General features: G+C 39.8%; 1 protein-coding gene across 1 annotated transcript in view; it reads left to right on the top strand.

Annotated features, from left to right (window-relative positions):
* The window catches only part of LTA4H (leukotriene A4 hydrolase), a 32,200-nt gene extending 10,923 nt beyond the window's left edge, over positions 1–21,277 (top strand). The window contains exons 5-19 of the mRNA XM_055395413.2: positions 1,348–1,452; positions 2,459–2,511; positions 6,191–6,263; positions 6,537–6,677; positions 7,521–7,544; positions 8,037–8,107; positions 8,552–8,663; positions 9,224–9,368; positions 10,488–10,591; positions 12,577–12,647; positions 15,294–15,348; positions 16,960–17,055; positions 19,484–19,566; positions 20,217–20,321; positions 20,986–21,277. Coding sequence (XP_055251388.2) covers positions 1,348–1,452; positions 2,459–2,511; positions 6,191–6,263; positions 6,537–6,677; positions 7,521–7,544; positions 8,037–8,107; positions 8,552–8,663; positions 9,224–9,368; positions 10,488–10,591; positions 12,577–12,647; positions 15,294–15,348; positions 16,960–17,055; positions 19,484–19,566; positions 20,217–20,321; positions 20,986–21,103 — 1,356 coding nt within the window. The 3' untranslated portion in view covers positions 21,104–21,277. The remainder of the gene's footprint in view (positions 1–1,347; positions 1,453–2,458; positions 2,512–6,190; positions 6,264–6,536; positions 6,678–7,520; positions 7,545–8,036; positions 8,108–8,551; positions 8,664–9,223; positions 9,369–10,487; positions 10,592–12,576; positions 12,648–15,293; positions 15,349–16,959; positions 17,056–19,483; positions 19,567–20,216; positions 20,322–20,985) is intronic.
* Positions 21,278–25,926: the final 4,649 nt, after the last annotated feature.

Here is a 25,926-nt window from a genome sequence, read left to right as displayed (position 1 = left end):
AGAAAGTCCAGAATTGTTGGAATGAATACTTGCTAAGTCACTAATACTCAGGGGATGGTCCTTTATTCCGGCATTCATTAGAAGTAACAGTTTCAGAATCATGGAGCTAGGGGACACACGTCAATGACCATAGGTTTGCTCCATAAGGATGTTCTCCATACAAGGTTCCAGAGAAAATTATTTCACCTTTCTCAGCAATAAGTTTAAGTTCCTCACACTCAAGACCCTTAAAAAGTAGAATTTGGGACTTCCCTGGTGACACAGTGGCTAAGAGTCCACCTGCCAGTGCAGGGGACACAGGTTCGATCGCTGGTCAGGGAAGATTCCACATGCCACGCAGCAGCTACGCCTGTGCCACAGCTACTGAGCCTGCTCTCTAGAGCCCACGAGCTTCAAGTACTGAGCCTACATGCTGCAGCTACGAAAGCCTGCCTGCCTGGAGCCTGTGCTGCACAGCAAGAGAAGCCACTGCAATGAGAATCCTGCACACCGCAGCTAGAGAGTAGCCCCCACATGACATAACTAGAGAAAGCCTAGCACAGGCAAAACTGCATAAATTAAGATATTTTAAAAGTCGAATTTTGTAACTCTTAAGTTTATGTTTTAAATATTAAGATTTTCAGAGCTTCCCTTGTGGCTCAGCTGGTAAAGAATCCGCCTACAATTCAGGAGGCCTGGGTTTGATTCCTGGGTTGGGAAGGTCCCCTGGAGAAGGGAAAGGCTACCCACTCCAGTATTCTGGCCTGGAGAATTTCATGGACTGTATAATCCATAGGGTCACAAAGAGTCGGACATGACTGAGTGACTTTCACTTCACTTCACTTTATTCTCTGTTCTTAAGTGAGTATAGCATCCTTTTGAATCTCTCCTGAGGGTATAGAGGGGATCAGGCCTGGTGACTGCCATTGCCAGGTGTGGTAAAAAAATTGTTAACATAATAAAAGTAAATGATTAAAATAAATAATGTACGTTCTTTATAAGTAACATAAATTTAGGTTATTTATTCCTCACAACAATTCTATGAAGTATGACCCTCATTTGATTTAGGAAATGGAGGCTCAGGAGGGTTGTTTACCCCAGTCCACACAGTTAGTAAATGGCGGAGCTGGGATTTTAATCTAGTTTCTATCAAACGCTTTCAATATGAATAGGTAAATGAATAGGTCAATATTTCACATTCATTTTTAAAGAAGCCAGTTTTATTTATTGCTAATTCTGTTTATAAAACTGATATATATGACTGTATTGGGTTCAGAGTCTACTGGATCAAGAGTCAAGAAGGCAGAAGAGGTTATTTTACATAGAACATTTTATTTATAACTGGTAATGACTTTTCTTCTTGATTAGGTGTCTGTCCCCAAAGAACTGGTGGCACTTATGAGTGCCATTCGTGATGGAGAAGCACCTGACCCAGAAGACCCGAGCAGGAAAATTTACAGATTCAGCCAAAAAGTAAGCTCTTAGGGTCTAGATTTTGTGTTTTAGTTGGTGGTGAACTCCAAGTAGCTTCTTCCCATTTGGAAAGCAAAATGGCTTTTGAAATATTTCAGAATTTAGAATGCAGCTTCTGCTTTTTTTCATTTCTTTTTCTTTTGCTCTTTTGAAATATTTAGTTCTGCTTGCAACGTTGTATTTGAAGAAGGAAGCTGCTGGGTAGGTATGGTAGGGGGTTTGCCTGATGCCATTTTTGCTCATCTCAGCCAGTAGCAGGTTTCTTGTTTCTAAGTTACTTTGACCTGCCCTGCTACGGAACTGTGGGTATGTGTTGGCGTAGTGTTCACAGATAGAAGAGCTATCTTAGACCAAAAAACAGTTACAGTCCTTTAAGTTACAATTCCTAGGTAGCTGGTAGTTTGATTTCTATCTTTGACTTTTTAATGAATTGTGTTGTGTGTGTCTCTCTGTGTGTGTACATTAATGATTTTAAAATCATCCTCCTTAGCAGAACTTGTAATTGAATCACAGTGGACAATTTTGTCCCCACCCCAGCTTCTGGGATTCTAAAACCTTTAGCATCCTTTCATTGCTGGATTATTTTGTATGTCTCTCAAATATGCCAGGAGTGATTTCATAAAAGTAATTTAAAACGAAATTTTTTAATTCAAGAAAAAGGACAAAACAAAGAGGAAAGCACAGTTGCCTTCTTATATGTTAATTTTTGTGAAATGCTTAAGATGTACCTTGTAATACTGTGCAGTCATATTTTTCACATTTCAAAAGTTTTCCTTCCTAACAGGATAAAAGGGAAATAGATGTTTTGAATGTTTTTATATTGCAATTTTGAACTGCTAGACCCCTCAAAAATGGGAACCATTTGAGAAGTACCAAAAGAAAGTAATCTACACTAATGTTTGGAGATTTGAAAGGAAACTTTCTTTTGAATATGAATTGTCTTATTCTGTTAACATTCTTAATCACTAATTCAAGCATGTGCTGTGTGTCTTTTTTGCCCCTTCAGGTTCCAATCCCCTGCTACCTGATTGCTTTGGTTGTTGGAGCTTTAGAAAGCAGGTGAGCTTTTGAACAAATTTTGAAGTATACACAAAGTTCAAACCTTAGGTGTCTTGACCCTCTGTCAGGATTTATTGTTAGATCACTTTTGTGTTTCTCAAGATAACAGGCTGAAAGCTCTAGAAATATTCAAATCTAATCATGAAATGTGAATCACAAATTAATTTTAAATTAAAAGATCTTTACCAGTCACCCCTTGGCCTTTCCAAGTATTAGAGAATGAGCATACTCTTACTGTTAATCTGGAGTCTAAAGCAAGTTTAAACAAGTCAGTCCTCATAACCGCTGTTTTTTCATCCTTCAAATTACGACATCCCCCTTCCTACCTCATTGGGTGATTATGTGCAATAAATGAGATAAACTATTTTAAGGCACTTGGAAGTCTATGAATATTACAGAAATATAAGATATTTTGTTAAAGTTTTACCAGCAGCTAGAGTTCCCTTTTCTTAATTTCTTGTTTGTTCTTATTTATAAACAACTGAAAACTAAGAATGGCTGTATAGTAATCACATTCTTTAAATTGCCAGAAATGTGGGTGTGGTGGACATGTCTGGCAAACACAGCTTCTGGTCCAGCTCTCGAAGTTAACTGTGAACATCCTTGGGTAGCTCACTTCTCAGGATGAGCATCTGTGAGCATCAGGATGAATACTCACCAAGACATACCCATGTCTCACTTCAGAGGATGCTGAATGTTTTAGGGTTTTATCTTCGTCACCTAAAACCTAGAAATAATCATATGTACTTCAAAGGATTTTTGGGAGGATTGATAGACCCAACATATGTAAAGCTCCTGATGTATAGGAGGCACTCGCTAAATAATAATCATCATCATTGTCTAACAGAAAGGCGCTGTCGTGTCCGACTCTTTGCGACCCCATGGACTATATGATCCATAGAGTTCTCCAGGCCAGAATACTGGAGTGGGTAGCCTTTCCCTTCTCCAGGGGGTCTTCCCAACCCAGGGATCGAACCCAGGTCTCCTGCATTACAGGCGGATTCTTTACCAGCCGAGCTACATAGCAGTTGTCAGTTAGCAGGTCTCATTAGGTACCAGCTCCAATTCATCAGGCTTCCCTTGTGGCTCAGCTGGTAAAGAATCTGCCTGTAATGTGGGAGAGCTGGGTTCATTCCCTGGGCTGGGAAGATCCCCTGGAGAAGGGAAAGGCTACCCCCTCCAGGGTTCTGGCCTGGAGAATTCCAGGGACTGCATAGTCCATGGGATCACAAAGAGTCAGACACAACTGAGCGACTTTCATTTTCACTTTCCAGTACATCATCCTCTTGAATCCTCACAACTCTGTGAAATGAATACAATTACTCTTTCTCATTTTACCAATTAAAAAAATACTCAGTGAGTTTAAGTAACTGGCTCAGAGTAACAGAGCTAGAAAATATCAGAGCTGGGACCCATCTTAGGCCATCTGATGTTGGAGCCCCTGTAGCTTAGAACTCTGCTGTCTGGAGGAGCAGCCACTAACCACATGAGGCTTGATGTGCTGAAAGTGTAAACCACACACTGGATTTCTAAAGACTTAATATGAAAAAAAAGAATGCAAAATATTTTACTAATAATCTTTTATGCTGATTACATGTCAAAATGATAATATTTTTGATATATTGGGTTAAACAAAATATAGTATTAAAATGGATTTCACCCTCTTCATTTTGCCTTTTTTTTAAAAAAAAATGTGGCTACTAGACAATTTAAACTTACACACGTGGCTCACATTTGCAACTCTCATTAATTTGTATTGCATAACACTGGTTACCATTTCTATTCACAGTGGTCCACAGACCAATAGCTTTGGCATCTCCTGGGAGTGAGAAATGCAAGGACTTCGCTGGTGGTCCAGTGGCTAAGACTCCATTTTCCCAATGCAGGGGGCCTGGGTTCAATCCCTGGTTGAGGAACTAGATCCCACATGTTGCACCTATGGCCTGGCACACCCAAATAAATATTTTTAAAAAGAAGAAAGAAATACAAGTCCTTGGGTCCTATCCCAGACCTACTACATCAAACTTTGTATTTGCACAAGCTCTCCAAATAACTGTATGCACATTGATGTTTGAGAGGCCCTGCCCTAGAATCCACTGCCTTTCTGGGGAAGAATATCAAGGCAAAGTCTTATTGTTTGGGGTTTGCATTGCATACAATGTTTAAGATGAAATTTAGATGAAAAAAATTTTTTTTGAGTTCTAGTCCTGTATGTGATATATAGTTATATTTGTTTCTTCTTTTTATTTAAATTGTGGTTTTAAAAGAGAAACACAGAATTACAATCAGTTCAGTTCAGTCGCTCGGTCGTGTCCGACTCTCTGCGACCCCATGAATCACAGCACGCCAGGCCTCCCTGTCCATCACCAACTCCCGGAGTTCACTCAAACTCATGTCATCGAGTCGGTGATGCCATCCAGCCATCTCATTCTCTGTCGTCCCCGTCTCCTCCCGCCCCCAATCCCTCCCAGCATCAGAGTCTTTTCCAGTGAGTCAACTCGTCGCATGAGGTGGCCAAAGTATTGGAGTTTCAGCTTTAGCATCAGTCCTTCCAATGAACACCCAGGATTGATCTCCTTTAGAATGGACTGGTTGGATCTCCTTGCAGTCCAAGGGACTCTCAAGAGTCTTCTCCAGCACCACAGTTCAAAAGCATCAATTCTTCAGTGATCAACTTTTTTCACAGTCCAACTCTCACAGCCATACATGACCACTGGAAAAACCATAGCCTTGACTAGACGGACCTTTGTTGGCACAGTAATGTCTCTGCTTTTTAATACACTATCCAGGTTGGTCATAACCTTCCTTCCAAGGAGTAAGCATCTTTTAATTTCATGGCTGCAACTAGCTTTAATATATAGTTCAGTAATCACTTGTGTCATTATGAAACAAATCTCCAAAACTTTTTCATCTTGAAAAATTGAACCTCTGTACCCTTTAAACACATGGAGAAGGAAATGGCAATCCACCTAGCACTCTTGCCTGGAAACTCCCATGGACAGAGGAGCCTGGTAGGCTGCAGTCCATGGGGTCGCTAAGGGTTGGATATGACTAAACAACAGCTCCATTACCACCTCCTTCCAGTCCTTGGTAACCACTGTTCTGTTTTCTGTTTCACTGAGTTTGACTAGTTTAGACACCTCATCAATGGAATCATAGAGTATGTGTCCATCAGTAACTGCCTTATTGCACTGAGCATAATATCCGTAAGGTTCTTCCATGTTACAGCATTTGACAGGATTTCCTTCTCTTTGTTTGTTTATTCTTCTATAAAAGCAATCAACCTTTAAGTGTATAACAGAGTTTACATCCACTCCTATTCTAGAATAATCTCTTATTGAGCCGTGTCTGGGTTTCTACAGTTGTAAGATTGAGGGAAGAAACTAGATCCCTAAGGGTCTTACTTGAGCCAGTGAGCTAACCTTTGGGGGCACGTAACATCTAGGTTTTCACGTGGCTCAAGCTGCACCCTTTTATAGACAAGCAGATTTACTGCCGCGTGTACAACAGGAGGTTTGTACCTCAGAAAAACCACTTAGCCTCACCTCCTCCCCTTATATAAGCACGTGGTAAATCATACTCCTGTCAGGATTTGTGTGCAGACACTTTAAATCTTTCTTAGAACCAGGTGAGTAATTTGCCCTGAATTTCATTTTTATTGAGCCTTTTCATTTTGCAGGCAGATTGGCCCAAGGACGTTGGTATGGTCTGAGAAAGAGCAGGTGGAAAAGTCTGCTTATGAATTTTCTGAGGTTGGTCATAAAGTTACCCTTTTTTAATAATAGTGATAGATAGTAGATTTAAGATTTATGAGTATGAAATGAATGGTTTTAAGTAATGTGTTAAAAGAGTCGAATAGTGTATCTTATTTTATGAGAGTTTGCAGTTGATACATTTTTTGGGTATCATTTTCATTTAAAATAGCATCATTATCTCATAGCCTTCATAGAAAGCAATGTGTACTTTTAAGAAATTTATTATGGCAATGATTAAGATGTACAAATATATATGCATTCATTTTCCAGACTGAATCTATGCTTAAAATTGCAGAAGATCTGGGAGGCCCATATATTTGGGGGCAGTATGACCTATTGGTCCTGCCGCCATCCTTTCCCTATGGCGGCATGGAAAACCCTTGCCTCACGTTTGTAACTCCTACTCTGCTGGTGAGTGTAAATTTTTCTTCATCTAAAGTTGAATTTGCCTCAAACATAAACCTAGTTAAGAAAAAACTTCAGTTCCTAATAATATTTTCTTTTTTTAAAGTCTTTTCTCTTATTTATGTAATCTTTGCTTCTGATTTTATTGTTTATTATAGTTACTATCATCATATCAATGTCTAACTTGGCCATTTGAGAGAAAATAATATAGGTTCAAGGTGCTTTGGGATGCTGGGACTGGAGGGTTGTATAATAACAGTCTATTATTGATGGATTGTGTATCTAGAAAAAGAAACAATACCATTTACACTTGGCGTGTAGATTCTGGTTAAAAGCAAAACAAAGATCCATTTACCATGACTAGGGAAGAATTAGCCCGTAGTATATAGCTTTATTTTATATGCCTTTGTAAGCTACTTTAAATCCTTCCTAGAACCAAGTGAGTAATGGATTGGCAACTAAATAAATAAAACACACCATAGAAGACACAGAACACTAAAAAATTTTCTGAAATATACTGTGGGTATTAAGGAGAGAATGAAAGAAAATAAGGGTCCATTTAAAAAAATGGAAGAGGAGAAATGTTTCTGGGAAATTAGAGACAAGTATACTGGCCTCCTGGTATTGGGAAAATTCCCAAGATTAAAGAGATAAAGAACAATGCTATTTTTTAGTCCTGCATTTAAAAAAAATTTCTTCAATACATGTTGCTTTTGAACTATTTGGAGTGCAATAGCAGAAATATAGTGAACCATAAATGCCAGAATTTGTCTTGACATAGGCTGTCATTTAGATATAGTCTGTAATTTGATTTCTGAAATACTAAGGAAATTTTCTTTATTTTTTTAGGCTGGTGACAAGTCACTCTCCAATGTAAGTTGAAATGTATCATCTTGTTGCAAGACATTACTACATTTTTTTTTTCTGAAACCATCCAACTTTATTTTTTTAATTAATTTTTTAAATGAAGGATAATTTATTTACAGAATTTTGTTGTTTTCTGTCAAACCTCAACATGTATCAGCCATATACTACACTGTTAATTGCCTTAGATTTAAGAACATTTTATGGTTTGATCTCTTCATAGATTTATGAAATATTTTTTAATGGAGTGATGTATCTAGTATTTTTTAAATAATGTTTAATTTCTATTTTTTAAACTCTACAATACTTTATGTTTGGCTAAATTGTGTTTTTTTTTATTTTGCTGAACTGAATAATTCCCTGAATATCTCAGCTAATGTTAAAAAATCTGAAAATTTGGGGAAAAATGAAATAAATTGAACAACATGGAACTGAAAAAGTAGAATGCTTACATAATGAATTATTTTTGGTTAAGATAATCACTTCCACTATTTCCTTTAGGTTATAGCACATGAAATATCTCATAGTTGGACAGGAAATCTAGTGACCAACAAAACTTGGGATCACTTTTGGTAAGATTTATTATTGTTCTTTCTTTATTGGTTCTTATTTTTTATTTCTTTCCCTGCCTTCCACCTCTCTGGATTGTGTGTATATCTTTGTTATCATCTCTTTACAGGGTTTTTTTTTTAAATTCTGTAATATTTGTCACAGTGTCAGATAGAATAGAGGTTTTCAGCTGATGCTATTTAGTTTGTGGTGTGGTCACATTTTAACACAGGGACACATAAAACCAGAGCCACGGCTTTACTGCCCCCACTGCCATCTTCTGGGCTGGGCTTCCCATTGCTCTGAAATGAATGCAAGGAAGCCACACAGAGCAGTCTGCTTAGAGTGGAGCATTCACACTTTACAATTGCTGTGCTCTGTAGAAACACCAAAACGAAAAGATCTTGTTGATCACATGCCTTTTTTCCTCAGCCATGTCAGTGTTTTTATTCTTCAATTTTTTTCAGGTTAAATGAAGGACATACTGTATACTTGGAACGCCACATTTGTGGACGACTGTTTGGTGAAAAGTTTAGACATTTTCATGCTCTGGGCGGATGGGGAGAACTGCAGAATTCGGTAAATGAGTCATACTTCTAAAAGCATCCATCCCAGGTTGTGTAAGTGAAACTCAAAGATTCAGTTTGTAAGGCAGCTTTACTTTACACTGTACTAAATGGCAATAAGAAAGTCATTTTTACCAGTGTGGGGAAGCAAGCAGATGCTGGTGTTTTGTTCTCTTGTTACATGTTAATCCTTATCCTGTGTGTGGGTGTGTTCATGACTAGTTCGAGCTTACTGGGGCTTTGCAATGAATATATTCGATGACTCTGAATTTTATTTGGTGTATTTATGTCATTTTTAAATGCTCTTTCCTGAGAGCTGAATTTGCTAACCAGGCACTGAAACATTGTTCTAGTCTAGGCAAGAAATATTACAGAATCTTACACTAGTAGCCATGCCATTAATTGATTTCCAGAAATGTGGGCTAACATATCCTGTAATTACTAGTCTCTAAATTCCCCTAAAATTTAGATTCCCCTAAAGTTACGACACTGAGTAAAGTAACACTTCCTTACTGGCTTGTCTGCAAGGTGATAACCAGACTTCATATTTGAACTTTTCTCTGCGTCCCACAGATAAAGACTTTTGGGGAGACCCACCCTTTCACCAAACTCGTGGTTGACCTGACAAACGTAGACCCTGATGTGGCATATTCTTCGGTTCCCTATGAGAAGGGCTTTGCTTTACTCTTTTACCTTGAACAGCTTCTTGGAGGACCAGGCAAGTAGTTGGCATTTTCTGATTTTTTTTTTCAAGCATAATAAAGTTTTTAAGTATTGTTTTTGCTCTATCTTATCCTTCCAGTTCATTCTTTATGTAGCTGCTGAAGAAATCTATATCATTTTCTGACATTACCTCTCTACTTGAAACCTTGACTAGCCCCTGCATTCTGAATTGTACTGCTTCACTTCAAAGGGAAAAAACCCTCTTTAATATTTTAAAAATTAGGAAAATAGCTTGTGCTCATTGAAAACACTTAATGTGGTATAGAAGGTTATAGCGGTGACAAGTAAGAGTCCCTCAGTTTAGTGTATATGGCTCCGGATCTTTTTCTCAGTGTAAATGAACAGACAAATAAGTGCATATACTTATTTTAAATAACAGAAAATGGATCATACTATATATTTGTTGTATATTTTTTACATTTGTTTTTTAATTCAACAGTGGTTCACATATATCCTTCCATATCAGAATTTACAAATCTATCTTATGCTTTTTAATACCAATTGTATGGAGTTTATGTAACCTTCCCCATTGATGAGCATTTAAAAGTACTCTCTTTTGGAAAAGAATATGAAAAAGAATATGTGTATACACACACACATGTATAATTGAATCACTTTGCTGTATACCTGAAACTAATACAACATTGTAAGTCAATGATATCTCAATTAAAAAAGTAAAAACTTATGGTTAGCTAAATAAATAACTGTACTCTCTTTTGGACTTTGACTTAATAGACTTTGAAAGCCCTTCGTCATCTGGATCCATCCTGCCTGTCCAATCTGATTTTCCTCCTCTCTAGTCATACTCGGATCATTGCTTTTAGAATTTATGTTGCATATTCCTTTTCTGTGTCTTATGTCATCGTCTTTTCTCTAATTAGAATTTCTCTTCTCCTTTCCACCAAATTACGTGTGTTCTTCAAGGTACAAGTTAAATTCTACCTCTACTTTTGAACATTTTGGCATTATTCTATCCTTGTAGCCCTCTCTGCTTTTCCTTTTATCTGAATGTTCTCTGTGGTTTGGTACAATGTGCCAAAAAAATATATCAACTAATTACTTATCTATTAATTGATTTTTTCTTTTTTTTTTTCTTCTTTTTAAAAAACCTTAGAGGTTTTCCTAGGATTCTTAAAGGCTTATGTTGAGAAATTTTCCTACAAGAGCATAACTACTGATAACTGGAAGGATTTCCTGTATTCCCACTTTAAAGATAAGGTTGGATTTTAAGAGTTTTCTTATTTTGCATGCCTAATCTGTCTTTTCCATGGGGATGGTCTTGGTCCCTGTCTCCTGTGCAATGTCACGAACCTCCGTCCAGAGTTCATCAGGCACTACTAACAAAGCTAGTGGAGGTGATGGAATTCCAGTTGAGCTATTTCAAGTCTTGAAAGATGATGCTGTGAAAGTGCTGCACTCAATATGCCAGCAGATTTGGAAAACTCAGGAGTGGCCACAGGACTGGAAGAGGTCAGTTTTCATTCCAATCCCAAAGAAAGGCAATGCCAAAGAATGCTCAAACTACCGCACAATTGCACTCATCTCACACGCTAGTAAAGTCATGCTCAAAATTCTCCAAGCCAGGCTTCAGCAGTATGTAAACTGTGAACTCCCAGATGTTCAAGCAGGTTTTAGAAAAGGCAGAGGCACCAGAGATCAAATTGCCAACATCCGCTGGATCATGGAGAAAGCAAGAGAGTTTCAGAAAAACATCTATTTCTGCTTCATTGACTATGCCAAAGCCTTTGACTGTGTCGATCACAATAAACTGTGGAACATTCTGAAAGAGATGGGAATCCCAGACCACCTGACCTGCCTCTTGAGAAACCTGTATGCAGGTCAGGAAGCAACAGGTAGAACTGTACATGGAATAACAGACTGGTTCCAAATAGGAAAAGGTGTACGTCAAGGTTGTATATTGTCACCTTGCTTATTTAACTTATATGCAGAGTACATCATGAGGAACACTGGGCTGGAAGAAGCACAGGCTGTAATCAAGATTTCCAGGAGAAATATCAATAACCTCAGATATGCAGATGACACTACCCTTATGGCAGAAAGTGAAGAGGAACTCAAAAGCCTCTTGATGAACGTGAAAGAGGAGAGTGAAAAGGTTGGCTTGAAGCTCAACATTCAGAAAACAAAGATCATGGCATCTGGTCCCATCACTTCATGGGAAATAGATGGAAAAACAGTGGAAACAGTGTCAGACTTTATTTTTTTGGGCTCCAAACTCACTGCAGATGCTGATTGCAGCCATGAAATTAAAAGACGCTTGCTCCTTGGAAGGAAAGTTATGACCAACCTAGATAGTATATTAAAAAGTAGAGACATTACTTTGCCAACCAAGGTCCGTCTAGTCAAGGCAATGGTTTTTCCCGTGGTCATGTATGGATGTGAGAGTTGGACTGTGAAGAAAGCTGATCGCCGAAGAATCGATGCTTTTGAACTGTGGTGTTGGAGAAGACTCTTGAGAGTCCCTTATACTGCAAGGAGATCCAACCAGTCCATTCTAAAGGAGATCAATCCTGGGTGTTCATTGGAGGGACTGATGCTAAAGCTGAAACTGCAATACTTTGGCCACCTCATGCGACGAGTTGACTCACTGGAAAAGACTCTGATGCTGGGAAAGGTTGGGGGCGGGAGGAGAAGGGGACAACGGAGAATGAGATGGCTGGATGGCATCACCGACTCTCTGGACATGAGTTTGAGTGTACTCTGGGAGTTGGTGATGGACAGGAAGGCCTGGCGTGCTGTGATTCATGGGGTCGCGGAGAGTCGGACACGACTGAGTGACTGAACTGAACTGAACTGAATCTGTCTTTATTTAATAGCTATTTGTTAGGTTGATTTGAGTTACCTGATAGTGGTACTGGCCCAGAATTTAAGACTCAGTCATTCATTGAATGTTTTCCTATTTAAAATGTGGTCTCAACAGGATGAACTAATGTGTAGAATTTTTCTGTATCAGAGCAACCTGCAATAATATGTTCAGAGATTTGTGTGTGTGCTTGATTTTCCTATTTATTTAAAAGAATACTGCCAATTAATATACATTTATTTCAGAGAGACTTAAAAATTATCTTGCACATCAGTGTAGACAGAATTATACATTTGAGGACCTAAAAATCTGTTTTAGATTTTTTTTTTTTCCAATAGAAATGATTGTTCTGTAGCAAACTGCGTGTACCTTCTCTTCTCAGGTTGATATTCTCAATCAAGTGGATTGGAACACCTGGCTGTACTCTCCTGGACTGCCCCCTGTAAAACCCAAGTAAGTGCTTACATTCTAATGCTTTCCTTCTCCTTCTCTGAAATCCTATGCTCCTCAAAGTATCTGAGAGTGTTTTATGCCTTCCTTAAGCTATTACTAGCTTGTAATAAGAGTTGAGTTCTTAGGTGTTAGAACCTAAACCCTTGGGTCAAAAAAGTAATTTCCGTGATATTATAAATATAAATTAGTTCAAGTCATTGCAGGTAATTATTGAGAGGGCTTCTCTGGTGTCTCAGTGGTAAAGAATCTGCCTGCCAATGCAGGAGATGCGGGTTTGATCCCTGGGTCGGGAAGATTTCCCTGGAGAAGGAAATGGCAACCCACTCCAGTATTCTTGCCTGGGAAATCCCACGGACAGAGGAGCCTGTGAGGCTCCAGTCTATGGAGTTGCAAAGAGTTGGACATGACACAGCAACTAAACAATAGCAACAACACCAATTATTTAGTGCCTCCTTTCTGCACAAAGATGGTGAGAGATAGAGAAAAGAATAAGATATTACCCTTTTCTTGAAAACCTTTGCAGTAAGAAAAAGAACACAAAAGCCTTATGTTCATTATTACAACAGTGTCATAAATTATCATCCCCACTTCCAGAGGAGGTATATTAGGCTTAGCTAAAGTGTCTTGCCAAAGCTTGCACAGCAGGTAATGAGCGTTGAGATTTAAACCTTGGTTGCCATCAATCCATTATACTGCCTTTTAAACAAAGCACCCTCCTTAAAGCAGGGGCCTGAACCCTGGTCTTCCAAGAGTCCTGTTCAGAAATGCTGACTATTCTGTGTTGCAGCCAGGAACTTGCTGTTCCCTCTATCTGAGTACTCTTTACCGAGTTAATTCCAGTCTCAACTCAAGAACCACTTTCTCATGGGAGCACTCCTTGAGCTCTCTAACTAGGTCAAGTCTCCCGTTTTGGGTTTCTCAGGGCTGTGGATCACTTCTTCACAGTTGTTGCCACGATTGTAATCTTAAATTTATTTGTGTAATTATTAAGTCTTTCTCCTTCACTCCACTGAAGCACCAGGAGAACAGGGCTCATACGTGGTTTACTCATTACTTTTCTTAGGACCTTGCCCTAAGAAAGAGTTGCTTCGCCTGCCTGAGCTAATCCTTATTTAATTTTTTTCATTACATTGAGAAGGAAGTTTCGGGCACCAAGAAACAGACCAGCTGAAAATTGGTGTTTTTTTTTTTTTTTTAACTGTCCTGCTGTTTCTTATGAAAGCAGTGCTAAGTCATGTTCTAATTGAGGGTAATTTACATTCTGAGCAGTCAAGGACCTCTGGTCCCACTTTGGGCTCGAGGGTAGTCAAAAGGGCCTGCCCACTGCCCACAGCCTGACTACTTCATGAAAATAAACTGGCAGCTGATTCAAAAAAGATCACTGCTGGGAACTCTCTAGTGGCACAGTGGTTAGGACTCCACACTCTCACTGCTAAGGGCCCAGGTTCAATCCCTGGTCAGGGAATTAAAATCCCACAAGCCACAGGGCCACAAAACAAAATGCAAACAAAAAGAAGGTCACTGCTTTGACCCTTTTATTATCTTGCCCCATGGCACAAACTCTAAAGCAAGTTCAGTGGTCCCTTCTAATCAAAACTTACCTTATTTAGGCCCTGCAGGACAGGTACCCCTCTGTGTTTTAATAGAAACATTTCACATCAAGCAAGCATGACTTACAGACAAAGAGAGATGTTTTACAAGAATTTCACACACATTACATGGTCTCTTCCATTATTGCAAAATGCATAATTTGCCAAGCTGAGAACACATAAACCTTAACATAAGTTGCTTTGCTTAATGGTCAGGGTTTGTTAATTCTGCTTTCTTCTGAAAAGAGAGGAACAAAATTTTAAGATTTCGGAGTCTCCCAAGGGTGTCACCATTATTTCCCCATCATCTAGAACAGTGCCTGTCACATAGCAGTTACTGGCAGATCTGGTGGATGATTAGATGGTTGGAACCATGGGAGGTAAAATCCATGACAGCAAGGACCTTGTGGTGTTTGCCATGTTGTTCTGTGTACCTGCAGCTGCTCCTGCCATCAGAAAATATTGAATAAGCTCAGCCCAGCCCCTTCAGCACACACTACTGAAGCGTGTGACAGTCTCTGCTAAGATGTTTTGGCATTCTCTCCAATGCATAATCCAATGTTGGGGCTTCCCTGGTGGTCCAGTGGTTAAGAATCTGCCTTGCAATGCAAGGGACAGTGGTTTGATCCCACACGCCTCAGGGCAAGTAAGCCAGTGCGCCAAGCTCTAGAGCTTGTGCTCAGCAACAAGAGAAGCCACTACACTGAGAAGCCCATGTACCACAATGAGAAGACCACACACAACAATGAAAAGTAGCCCCTGCTTGCTACAGGAGAGAACGCCCTCGCGTAGCAACAAAGACCCAGCAAGACAATAATAATAAAAAATAATAATAATCCAGTGTTTCATTAATTTGGTATCTATTTGGATTTCCATGTTCTTAGAGGATATCAGTCTTATTTAAATCAGGTAGAAGATTTCCTATTGCCATCACTCTGGGGTTATTTTCAAAAGAACTTTGAGATTTAAATATGTTCTATAACTTCAGAATGGCATTGATACAAAAGCATGTGACTTTGTATAAAATATAAGCTCTCATATTTTTTCATTGTTGCAGTTATGATATGACCCTGACAAATGCTTGCATTTCCTTGAGTCAAAGGTGGATCACTGTGAGTAGTAATGTATGGTTTTTGCCTCCTTTTCGAATTGTACAACTACGTCTCTACTCAGTGAAGTCGGGGATTGGTGCTTTACTTATGAACTCATGTGCTCGGAAAGGCTATTCATTCAGTCTGGTTTGTCCAAAATAACATATACCAGCCCCCAGTGTGTAAAGTTAAATTTGAGGGGAAAACAAATGGATAGTGATGGCATTAGTTCTGATTTTTCTTGAGCTTAAAAGGGAAAGGGGAATATAGGCCTCTAAGGGGAGAGGAAATGATTTTTAGGAACGATGAATAAAGGGGCCCTTAGAAGAAGAGATAGGGAGGCGTGGTTTCCCCCAAAGTTTGGGAATGGAGTGTGAGAGAGGAGTAGAAAGCTCCAGGTGTTAGGAGAATCAAGGGAGAGCCAGCAAAAGGAAGAGAAACCAAATCAGGAGTAAGGCAAGTCAGGAAAACAGAACAAGAAACCATGACAAAGATACTCTGGTTTTAAATAAAATGTGAACATAAGAAAATATAAAATTCAACAGCTTCCTGTCAGAGCAGTAGGCTGACTGTGCACGTTTACCTCCCCTGTCAGTACTTTGCTCTCCCCATCTCATTCTCTCTGCCCACCTGGCCCTGCCATGTAACCATGACCGTGAATTTTGGTTTCATCTTTTCCCTGCTTTTTATGTTTTTACCACTAATGAGCATATCCTCGATAGTTTAAATTTGCATGTTTTTAAGCAAAGAATGAGATCTGTAACTTCTAATATTGAGGTAAGTTTCTAAAAAGGGAAGAAGTTCTGATATTAAGGGCATTTTGAATGGGAGGAAGCTGTAAAATAATGTTTCTATACAAAGATGTATATGCATACATTAAATTTTCTGGAGAGATATACAAGGAACTATTAATATAGGTTTCTGAGGAGTGGGACTTAGAGACAGGGAACAAAAGTAGAGGAATTTTTCATTTGGTCCTATTTGATTTTTTTTCAAACCTTTGCATATATTTCTATTAAAAGAAACCCTAGTTTAAAATAATTTGAAACTATTTTAAAAGATTCTAAAAATACCCATTTTGATAAGCTTTATTAATATTCCTTAATCATTTCCTCAAAGATAAATCACAGTGAATCCTAAATTGAAAAGTACAGAACCACTTTTTTTTTCCTTAGACAATTTCCAAGATTTAAGCAGGGGAAAATAGGATATGTGGAGATCAAGGGAAAGATCTGTTTGTGGCCTTACGTGTTCCTTAGTGTGGTATTTTAAAGAATATGCAATTTGATTTTTTACCAACATTTTTGAATTGGCCTATAAATTACCTGCCATGTATTTTGCAGTGTTTCTTTACTTTGGAAATCTGTATAATGCAAATTGCAGAGGATGTCAAAAATTTCCTCCACTCTTAACAGTCTAATTTTTCTTAAGTAATATAGATCTAGGTATCATATCAGCTCTTTAACTTACACTGATGCCATCTCAGAATGACTTAAAATAGGTAACGCTTAATTTAATCTTTTTATAATCTTATGTATCCTTGTATTTCTTTCTTAACTTTCATGTCAGATAAACCAACACATTTTGTTGAGTTGTACATGAATGTAAATAATCAGGCAACATTTATTTCAGGCCAAAGATGATGATTTAAATTCATTCAGCTCAGCAGACCTAAAAGACTTCTCTTCCCATCAAGTGAATGAATTTTTAGCACAGATGCTCCAGAGTGTAAGTACTAACTCAAAATATTAGAAATTAAAATGGGCATAAAGGCACAGCATTGGAAAAATATTAATGTGGAAACTAACATAAAAAAATGATTTGTTAAAATTCATTTTTGTTTACTTAAAAACATTTGTTGATTGAATGCCTGCTATGTTTAATACAGTGTTGAATATAAAAGTATGTAAGAAAGGAATATCCCGTGTCCTCAAAAAGTTTATAAGCTACTAGGAAAGGTCACACATGCAAAATTTAGCAGTAAAAGGAGGAATTTTAGGTGTCATTTGTGAAAAAAGGGAAGAAGGATTCCCTTCCAACTGGAAGGATTTGCGGGGACTGAGGATTGATCTGAGCAGAACAGAGTCAGCAGGGAGGTAGAAATTCAAGTCGAAGGAGCAGAAGATGACAGAGAGTGGCGGGTGTTGCAGGAGGAGGAAGCTGTGGGTTTTGGAAAGAAGTTAATGGAGAGAATACGAGAAACGCTGCTGGGACCTGACGTGACAAGTCTTGAATGCCAAGCTAGGGATGTTAGATGTGATTCTAGACAGGAGCAAAGGATTTCACATTTTTAATGACGAGTCATCTGATGCAATGGTGATTATGATGACTATTCCTCTGATGCTGGGGAGGCTCGATGGAAGGAGAAATGCTGGCAGTGAAGTTAGGTGGGAGACTCAAAGGAGCCCAGGACGGGAGGGAGGGAGCTGGTGGGAAGGGAAAGAACAGGACAAGAAGGAGGAGCTCACAGGATAGAGCAAGGGGACTGGGGACTCACTGGATTAGGGGTTAACAGGAAGAAGTCCAGGCAGATTTGAAGGTTTCAAAGCCAGGGGATTAAATGAATATGCATAGCTGAGAGGAGATGCTGTATGTTGAGTGGAGACAGTGAGATCTTTCTTATAAGATAGGGAGCTCTTAGGTCTAAGGACCTTGAGAGGGATGGAGACTTTTGAACAGAACTTCCTGTGGAATCGATACAAGATGAGGAATAGCATTTTACAGCAACAGGGGCTTTAGAGCATTTTTTAGTGCATGAAGCCATCATCACACACTTCTGTAGCCCCTCCTGCCCCGTCTCCTGGAACTGCGAGAAGAGAAATGATGGGATGACTGGGGAGCAGGCACATCAAACAGTGGGAGAGGAAGGGCACTGAGCACAAGACCTTAACCAGCTGGCCAGCCTGGCTTGACTTGGAGCTTAGGTGAATTGAGACAGTTCAGGAAGGGTCTCACAGTCATTGAGAGCAGAGATGGTTAATGAGTGGGAGTGAGGTTCTATAAGATAAAGTCATGGCTGGAGCAGAGTTACCAACCATCTCATGGTTCCTCAGCCTGCATCATGCAGGCACCAGACTCTCCGCTTGACCAAACTGAACTCTTCTTTCTCTCCTTCACCCAAGCTTGTTCTCCCTTCAGGGCAGGTTAACTTGGGCACAGGGGCTTCCCAGATGGCACAGTGGTCAAGAATCTGCCTGCCAATGCAGGAGATGGAAGAGATGTGGATTCGATCCCTGGGTTGGGGAGATCCCCTGGAGTAGGAAAGGGAAGCCCGTTCCAGTATTCTTGCCTGGAAAATTCCACAGAGGAGCCCAGTGGGCTATAGTCTGTGAGGTTGCAGAGTCAGACACGACTGAGCACACTCTCACACACACAACTTGGGCACAAGAGTTGTTGAACCCCCTGAAACTGTACATATAAGTTTGTGTTTATATTTGTACTTTCCCCTTAAGGAAAGGGTCCATATTAGTCATCAGATTCTGAAAAGGGTCTGTAAGATAAAAATTTAAAAACTGCTATTTTATAGGGATATAGATGATTTAAAAGGGATTTCAGAAGAAACATACAAAGATAACACTGGGGGAACTCAGTGAGGAAGAAAATTAACTGTGATTGAATCTGGAGAATAAATTTAAGATATGTAAAGTATAGGGAAGAACTTGAAAGATTCTGGAAAGGGTCTGAAAGTTAGTATTTATATACATCCCAAAATCAAGAGAGTACTTCTCATTTAATCCATGTATCTTGCAAATTAAATTAACCCTTGGCTCATAGTGCTTCCCTGGTGGCTCAGACGGTAAAGGATCTGCCTGCAACGCAGGAGACCTGGGTGAGAAAGATCCCCGGGAGAAGGGAATGGCTACCCACTCCAGTATTCTTGCCTGGAGAATTCTATGGAGCCTGGTGGGCTACAGTCCATGGGGTCAAAGAGTCGGACACGACTGAGTGACTAACACTTTGCCTCCCAGCAGGACACCCATATTCAGAATAAGTTTGCACAAAATTTATCTTAGTGTGCATTGGTTTATTTTTATCTAACTTATTGCTATATTATACACTATTGAGGATTTTAATCTGGCTAAGAATTTCTCTCCCACTCCTTTCTTCCAAGGAATCCTGTTGAAATGATATATTATACTTCTTTATTTTGCTCTAGGCACCTCTTCCATTGGGGCACATAAAGCGAATGCAAGAGGTGTACAACTTCAATGCCATTAACAATTCTGAAATACGATTCAGGTACATCATTTTAACTTGTCTCTGTGGAAGAAAGTGGAAAACTCGTTGAACAGGTAGAGAAAGGAGAAGCAGCATATGAGACGTACATGAGTCTCGAGAAATCCTTGTTAAATTTAACGCATCTATATACAGAATTATAATGGTCTTTAAGGAATAGCTGCAGTGTCTGTAATATGATCATATTAATTTTTGTTAGAATTTTCTGTAAGCTTTTCTTGCGTTTAAAAAAATTAGAATTAAGGATCCAGTGGTAAATCAGCACTCTTCCACAACTAACCAAATGGGTTCTGAAATGGGAACAGTCAGAAATCTTTGATTCTGTCCATCTTTCTTAATTTAAATTTGGTAGTATAAGCCTGAATCAAAGTTTAATTCCTTCAGAAATTGCATATGTTAGGCCCATGAGCACCTACATAATCCAAATTCTAAAACATGGTATTTTTCAAGAACACACTCTTCTTCCTTCTCTTCTCCAATTATTGAATGATATATATAAGGATTTGTGATTCTCAGAATAAGGACATAATATAAAGAGGTGTACAGTGCAGCCATAATGGGATTAATTGTCATTACAAAAGTTTTCAGATATGCTTGTCATATCCTGTTTCCACCTCATTTCCCACCCCATACCCCTAAAATCCTCCTTTCAGATGGTTACGACTCTGCATTCAATCGAAATGGGAGGAAGCAGTTCCTTTGGCTCTAAAAATGGCAACTGAACAAGGAAGGATGAAGTTTACACGGCCCTTATTCAAGTAAGAACCAAGTCTCACTGTGCTTTGATTTTCCATTAAGAATGGGAAAGAAAAACATTAAACAGATATTTTTGTTGTTGCTATAATACTTTGTAAAGTGCAATCTAAAAATAATATTTTTAAATTTGTTAAATATTATAGATATAATTTTGGAATAGGAGTTAACACTTCTAAATATTTTAAATTTGAGATGATTTCATTATCTTTTTAAGAAGATTATCTGTTATGGGCCAGCCAAATAGGTTTAGATGCTGCTGAAAAGGAAATAAATTGAAAGCAATCTTCTATACACAGGAAGATCTTTAAAATCAAGTAGAAGATCATTGGTGAGTAGGGAATGACAAGAAAAAAGTGTCTGAAGTTAAATGCAAGAAGGATCAAGCAGGTAAAGCCAAACCTGTTTAATTCAAATGTTACAATTAGGTAGAGGAATAGTTTGCTTGACATATAATAAAGGAATGCTTGGTAAAATTGATAAAAGTTGTTATCTTGGCCACAAGAAACAATTTAAAAATACCTCAGTGAAATTATTTTGACTATGAATTTGACAGGAATTCTGAAAAAAATATAACTTGACATACCTATTATTAATCTGTTTGCTTTGCAAGCATAATAAAATTTGCCAAAACAAGTCAACAAGTCATTATCTTTTTTTTTAACGCAGGGACCTTGCTGCCTTTGACAAATCCCATGATCAAGCCATCCGTACCTACCAAGAGCACAAGGCATCCATGCACCCCGTGACTGCCATGCTTGTGGGGAAAGATTTAAAAGTGGATTAAGGACCTTCCCATTGCTGATGTCAGATATTTCTCTTTTTAAAATCAAATTCATAAAAAAATACAACACTTCATCTCACATTGTAACTAAAAATGTCTTTTTAGTTTTGGCTTTTTATTGTTTTGTCAGTGATTTTTTTTTTTTTTCGTAAATAAAGCTGAGCTACCTCCCCCTGCTCCACCCCTGGTGGTGTGTTCTTTGTACAGTGTATTTTAGCAAAGCTTAACCTTTTGATTTATAAATGTCAGGTTTTTCAATTATTTCATATTCATTTTCTCACTATATGGTCACGAGATAGACATGTCAGCATATTATTATTTACCTCTTATTTTAAGCTCTCTAATTTGAGTCTTCTGCAACCCACTCCAGTCTTCTTGCCTGGAGAATCCCAGGGACGGGGGAGCCTGGTGGGCTGCCGTCTATGGGGTTGCACAGAGTCGGACACAACTGAAGTGAGTTAGCGGCAGCGGCAGCAGCAGCTGGTGGACATAGGATCAACTCCCTTACCAAAAATGTATAAACTAGTAGGAGCATTCTGCTCTCCATACCTGGATCCCCTGCTGGCCTGTTCTCCTGTCAGTTAGGGTCAGATGGTCAACCTGAATACCCTGCTTCTTCCCTCAGGTATACCTGACAGTCTATTCAACCTGCCTCATCTCCTTAGTGATCAGCAAACATCCTCCACCAACAAACAGCATACAACACAGAGAAAGAAATAATTAACAACAATACAACAACTTGATCCAAGTGAGAGAGTAACAAAGTACCCCATGAATGTAATGAAATGCCCTAGGGTGCCTCAGCACAGAGTTTGGGAACCACTGTTATATTAGTTAGGATGCTTTGATTGTAAGTGATAGCAACCCTGATGACTAGACTTCAGAAAGGGAAAAGGATTGTTTTAAGAATACAGGGTAAGGGGAGGTTATCAGCATCTGAGGACAGACAGAAAGGCACTGACACCAGGACAGGAGAGACATCAATACTCTTATCTTCCATTTCTATTTGCAAATAGTCGGACACGACTGAGTGGCTGAACTGAACTGGCCCACAATGTATAGTCTGGCTACCTCTAGCTTTACTGTTGCTGATAGTTCTTACCACGTGGAGAGACTGTCCTAATTCCAAATTCCCATAGGTGAGACTCTGACCCGGCTTTGATCCATCCATGGCCAAGTAAACTCTAGCAAAGAGGAATGGTGTCTTGAAGGATAAATGTGGGTTGAGGTATATCAGCGTTAAATACCCTCTAACAGTGTTAATGTAGTAAAAAGAGGGGAAAGTCTTAAATTGAAGCAAACACCTTGGCCCTTCTTGTAATCCTGAGACTTCCCTGCTCACACTTCCCCAAACAGTCCTCTCCCTTTGGCATGTTTCTACGCTGCAGTGTGATTCTGTTTTTCAAGGTCCTGCTCTCACTCATCTCCATGCTGGGACTATCAGAGGACAGAGTTCAGCTCAATTCATGGTATATAATCACATTCTATGTGATTATGTGCATGCTCAGTCACTCAGTCGTGACTGACTCTTTGCAACACCATGGACTATAGCCTGCCAGGCTCCTCGGTCCATGGGATTCTCTAGGCAGGAATACTGGAGTTTGCCATTTCCTCCTCCAAGGGGTCTTCCCAACCCCAGGGATAGAACATGCATCTCCTGCTTTGGCAGGCAGATTCTTTACCATTGGTCCACCTACGGGAAGCCGTAAGTGACTGGACTTGAGCAAATCCATGGACCCAGATGATGCTTTAGGAGTCTTCCCTTGATCTATAAGCATACCCCATACTCTTAAGTGAATGTCGTTTTTCAGTTACACTGATTAGTGATACTGAACATGAATTGGGGCCAGGGACGCAGGAGGGTAGTCTTGAAGGATGTGATGGAGGAGGTAGAGGGCGCTAAAGACAAATGTTCATAGGGATTTACCTGGAGCCAGCTCAGTGGCTGCTGCTAAGTCACTTCAGTGATGTACGACTCTGTGCGACCCCATAGACAGCAGCCCACCAGGCTCTCCCGTCCCTGGGATTCTCCAGGCAAGAACACTGGAGTGGGTTGCCATTTCCTTCTCCAGCTCAGTGGCAGCTACGCTTATTCAACTAATACACTTACTCAGCTCAACATTTAACTCAGCTAATAAGTGTATGGCAACCCACTCCAGTATTCTTGCCTGGAGAATCCCAGGGACAGAGGAGCCTGGTGGGCTGCCGTCTCTGGGGTCGCACAGAGTCAGACATGACTGAAGCCACTTAGCAGCAAGAGCAGCAGCAATAAGTGTATGTTGAATGTCTTTGTACCAGGCTGGGTTCACACATAATTTCTGAGTGAACAAAAATAAGTAATTTCTGGGTGTGGAGAAAAGAGAATCATCCAACATGGGAATGTACATTGGTGCAGCCACTGTGGAGAATAGTATGGAGGCTCCTCAGAAAACTAAAAACAGAACTTCTATATGATCCTGCAATCCCACTCCTGGGTATATATCTAGACAAAACTATTGAAAAAGATACATGTACCCCTGTGTTCATAGCAGCACTATTCACAATAGCCAAGACATAGAAACAATCTGAATGTCCATTGACAGATGAATGGCTAAAGATCTGCCTGCAATGCACGAGACATGGGTTTGATCCCTGGGTTGGGAAGATCCCCTGGAGAAGGGAACAGTTACCCATTCCAGTATTCTTGCCTGGAGAATCCCATGGACAGAGGAGCCCGGCAGGCTACAGTCTATGGGGTCGCAAAAGGTCAGACACAACTGAGCAAATTTCACCTTCTTTCTTTCTATATATAGTAGAATACTGCTGCTGCTGCTGCTAAGTCACTCCAGTCCTGTCCAACTCTGTGCAACCCCACAGACGGCAGCCCACCAGGCTCCCCCATCCCTAGGATTCTCCAGGCAAGAACACTGGAGTGGGTTGCCATTTCCTTCTCCAATGCATGAAAGTGAAAGGTGAAAGTGAAGTTGCTCAGTCCTGTCCAACTCTTAGCGACCCCATGGACTGCAGCCCACCAGGCTCCTCCATCCATGGGATTTTCCAGGCAAGAGTACTGGAGTGGGGTGCCATTGCTTTCTCCGAGTAGAATACTACTTAGCCATAAAAAAGAATGAAATAATGCCATTTGCAACAGCATGGATGCAACTAGAGATTATCATACTAAGTGAAGTAAGTCCTAAAGAGAAAGATGAATACTATATGATGTCACTTACATGTGGAATCTAAAATATGATACAAATGAACCTATCCATGAAACAAACAGAATCACAGACAGAGAACAGACTGGTGGTTGCTACTGGGGAAGTGGTTGGGGGAGAGGGAATGGGAGGTTGTGTTGGCAGCTGTTACATATAGTATGGATAAACAACAAGGTCCTACTGTATAGCGCAGGGAACTATAGTCAATATCCTGTGATAAACCATAATGGAAAAGACTTTTAAAAAGAATGTATATATGTATATACAACTGAATCATGGTTGCTGTACAGTAATAATTAACACTGTAAATCAACTATGCTTCAATTAAAAAAAAAAAACTTCTATATAATGCTAAAGAAGAAGGAAAGTAGCCCAGAGAAGGGCCATTTACCCCCACTGAAGAGTTTAGGAGAAGGAAATGGCAACCCACTCCAGTGTTCTTATCTGGAGAATCCCAGGGACAGAGGAGCCTGGTGGGCTGCCATCTATGGGGTCGCACAGAGTCAGACACGACTGAAGCGACTTAGCGCAGCAGCTTAGCAGAAGGGTTTAGAGGATGCTTCCTGGTGAAGAGAAGGCCTAAAATGAGATTGAAGAAATAAGAAATATCTAGACAAGCAAAGCAAGATCACTCATGATGCAATGAAGATCTCGTGTGCCTCAGATATGACACGATGTAGCCAAGTAAATATTTTTTAATATATTGTTTTAAAAATTCTCAATGATAGTCATCACAGACAATTTCATAGCATTTCCATTGTATTAGGTGCTGCTAAGAGCTTTACATGTATGAACTCATTTAATCCTCTCAAAAGCCCTTTGAAATATGTACTATTATCATCTCCATTTTGGAGATGAAGAAACTGAGGCCCAGAGAAGTCAAGTAACTTGCCAAGAGGTCACACAGTCAGGAAACGGCAGGGCCAGGATTTGAGCACAGGTAGGGATCATCAGAGAAGGCAATGGCAAGCCACTCCAGTACTCTTGCCTGGAAAATCCCATGGATGGAGGAGCCTGGTAGTCTGCAGTCCGTGGGGTCGCTAAGGGTCGGACATGACTGAGCGACTTCACTTTCACTTTTCACTTTCACACATTGGAGAAGGAAATGGCAACCCACTCCAGTGTTCTTGCCTGGAGAATCCCAGGGACGGGGGAGCCTGGTGGCCTCCGTCTATGGGGTCACACAGAGTCGGACATGACTGAAGTGACTTAGCAGCAGCAGCAGCAGGGATCATAGAGAAAGCAAGAGAGTTCCAGAAAAACATTTATTTCTGCTTCATTGACTATCCAAAGCCTTTGACTGTGTGTATCACAATAAACTGTGGAAAATTCTGAAAGAAATGGGAATACCAGATCCCCTGACCTGCCTCTTGAGAAACCTGTATGCAGGTCAGGAAGCAACAGTCAGAACTGTACATGGAACAACAGACTGGTTCCAAATAGGAAAAGGAGTATGTCAAGGTTGTATATTGTCACCCTGCTTATTTAACTTCTATGCAGAATACATCATGAGGAACACTGGGCTGGAAGAAGCACAAGCTGGAATCAAGATTTCCAGGAGAAATGTCAATAACCTCAGATATGCATATAACACCACCTTTATGGCAGAAAGTGAAGATGAACTCAAAAGCC

The sequence above is a fragment of the Moschus berezovskii genome, chromosome 6 (assembly GCF_049115385.1).
Source record: "Moschus berezovskii isolate FMDL1 chromosome 6, NW_MosBer_1.0, whole genome shotgun sequence".
NCBI classification, from domain to species: Eukaryota; Metazoa; Chordata; class Mammalia; order Artiodactyla; family Moschidae; genus Moschus; species Moschus berezovskii.
This window is presented reverse-complemented; position numbering and strand designations above follow the sequence as displayed.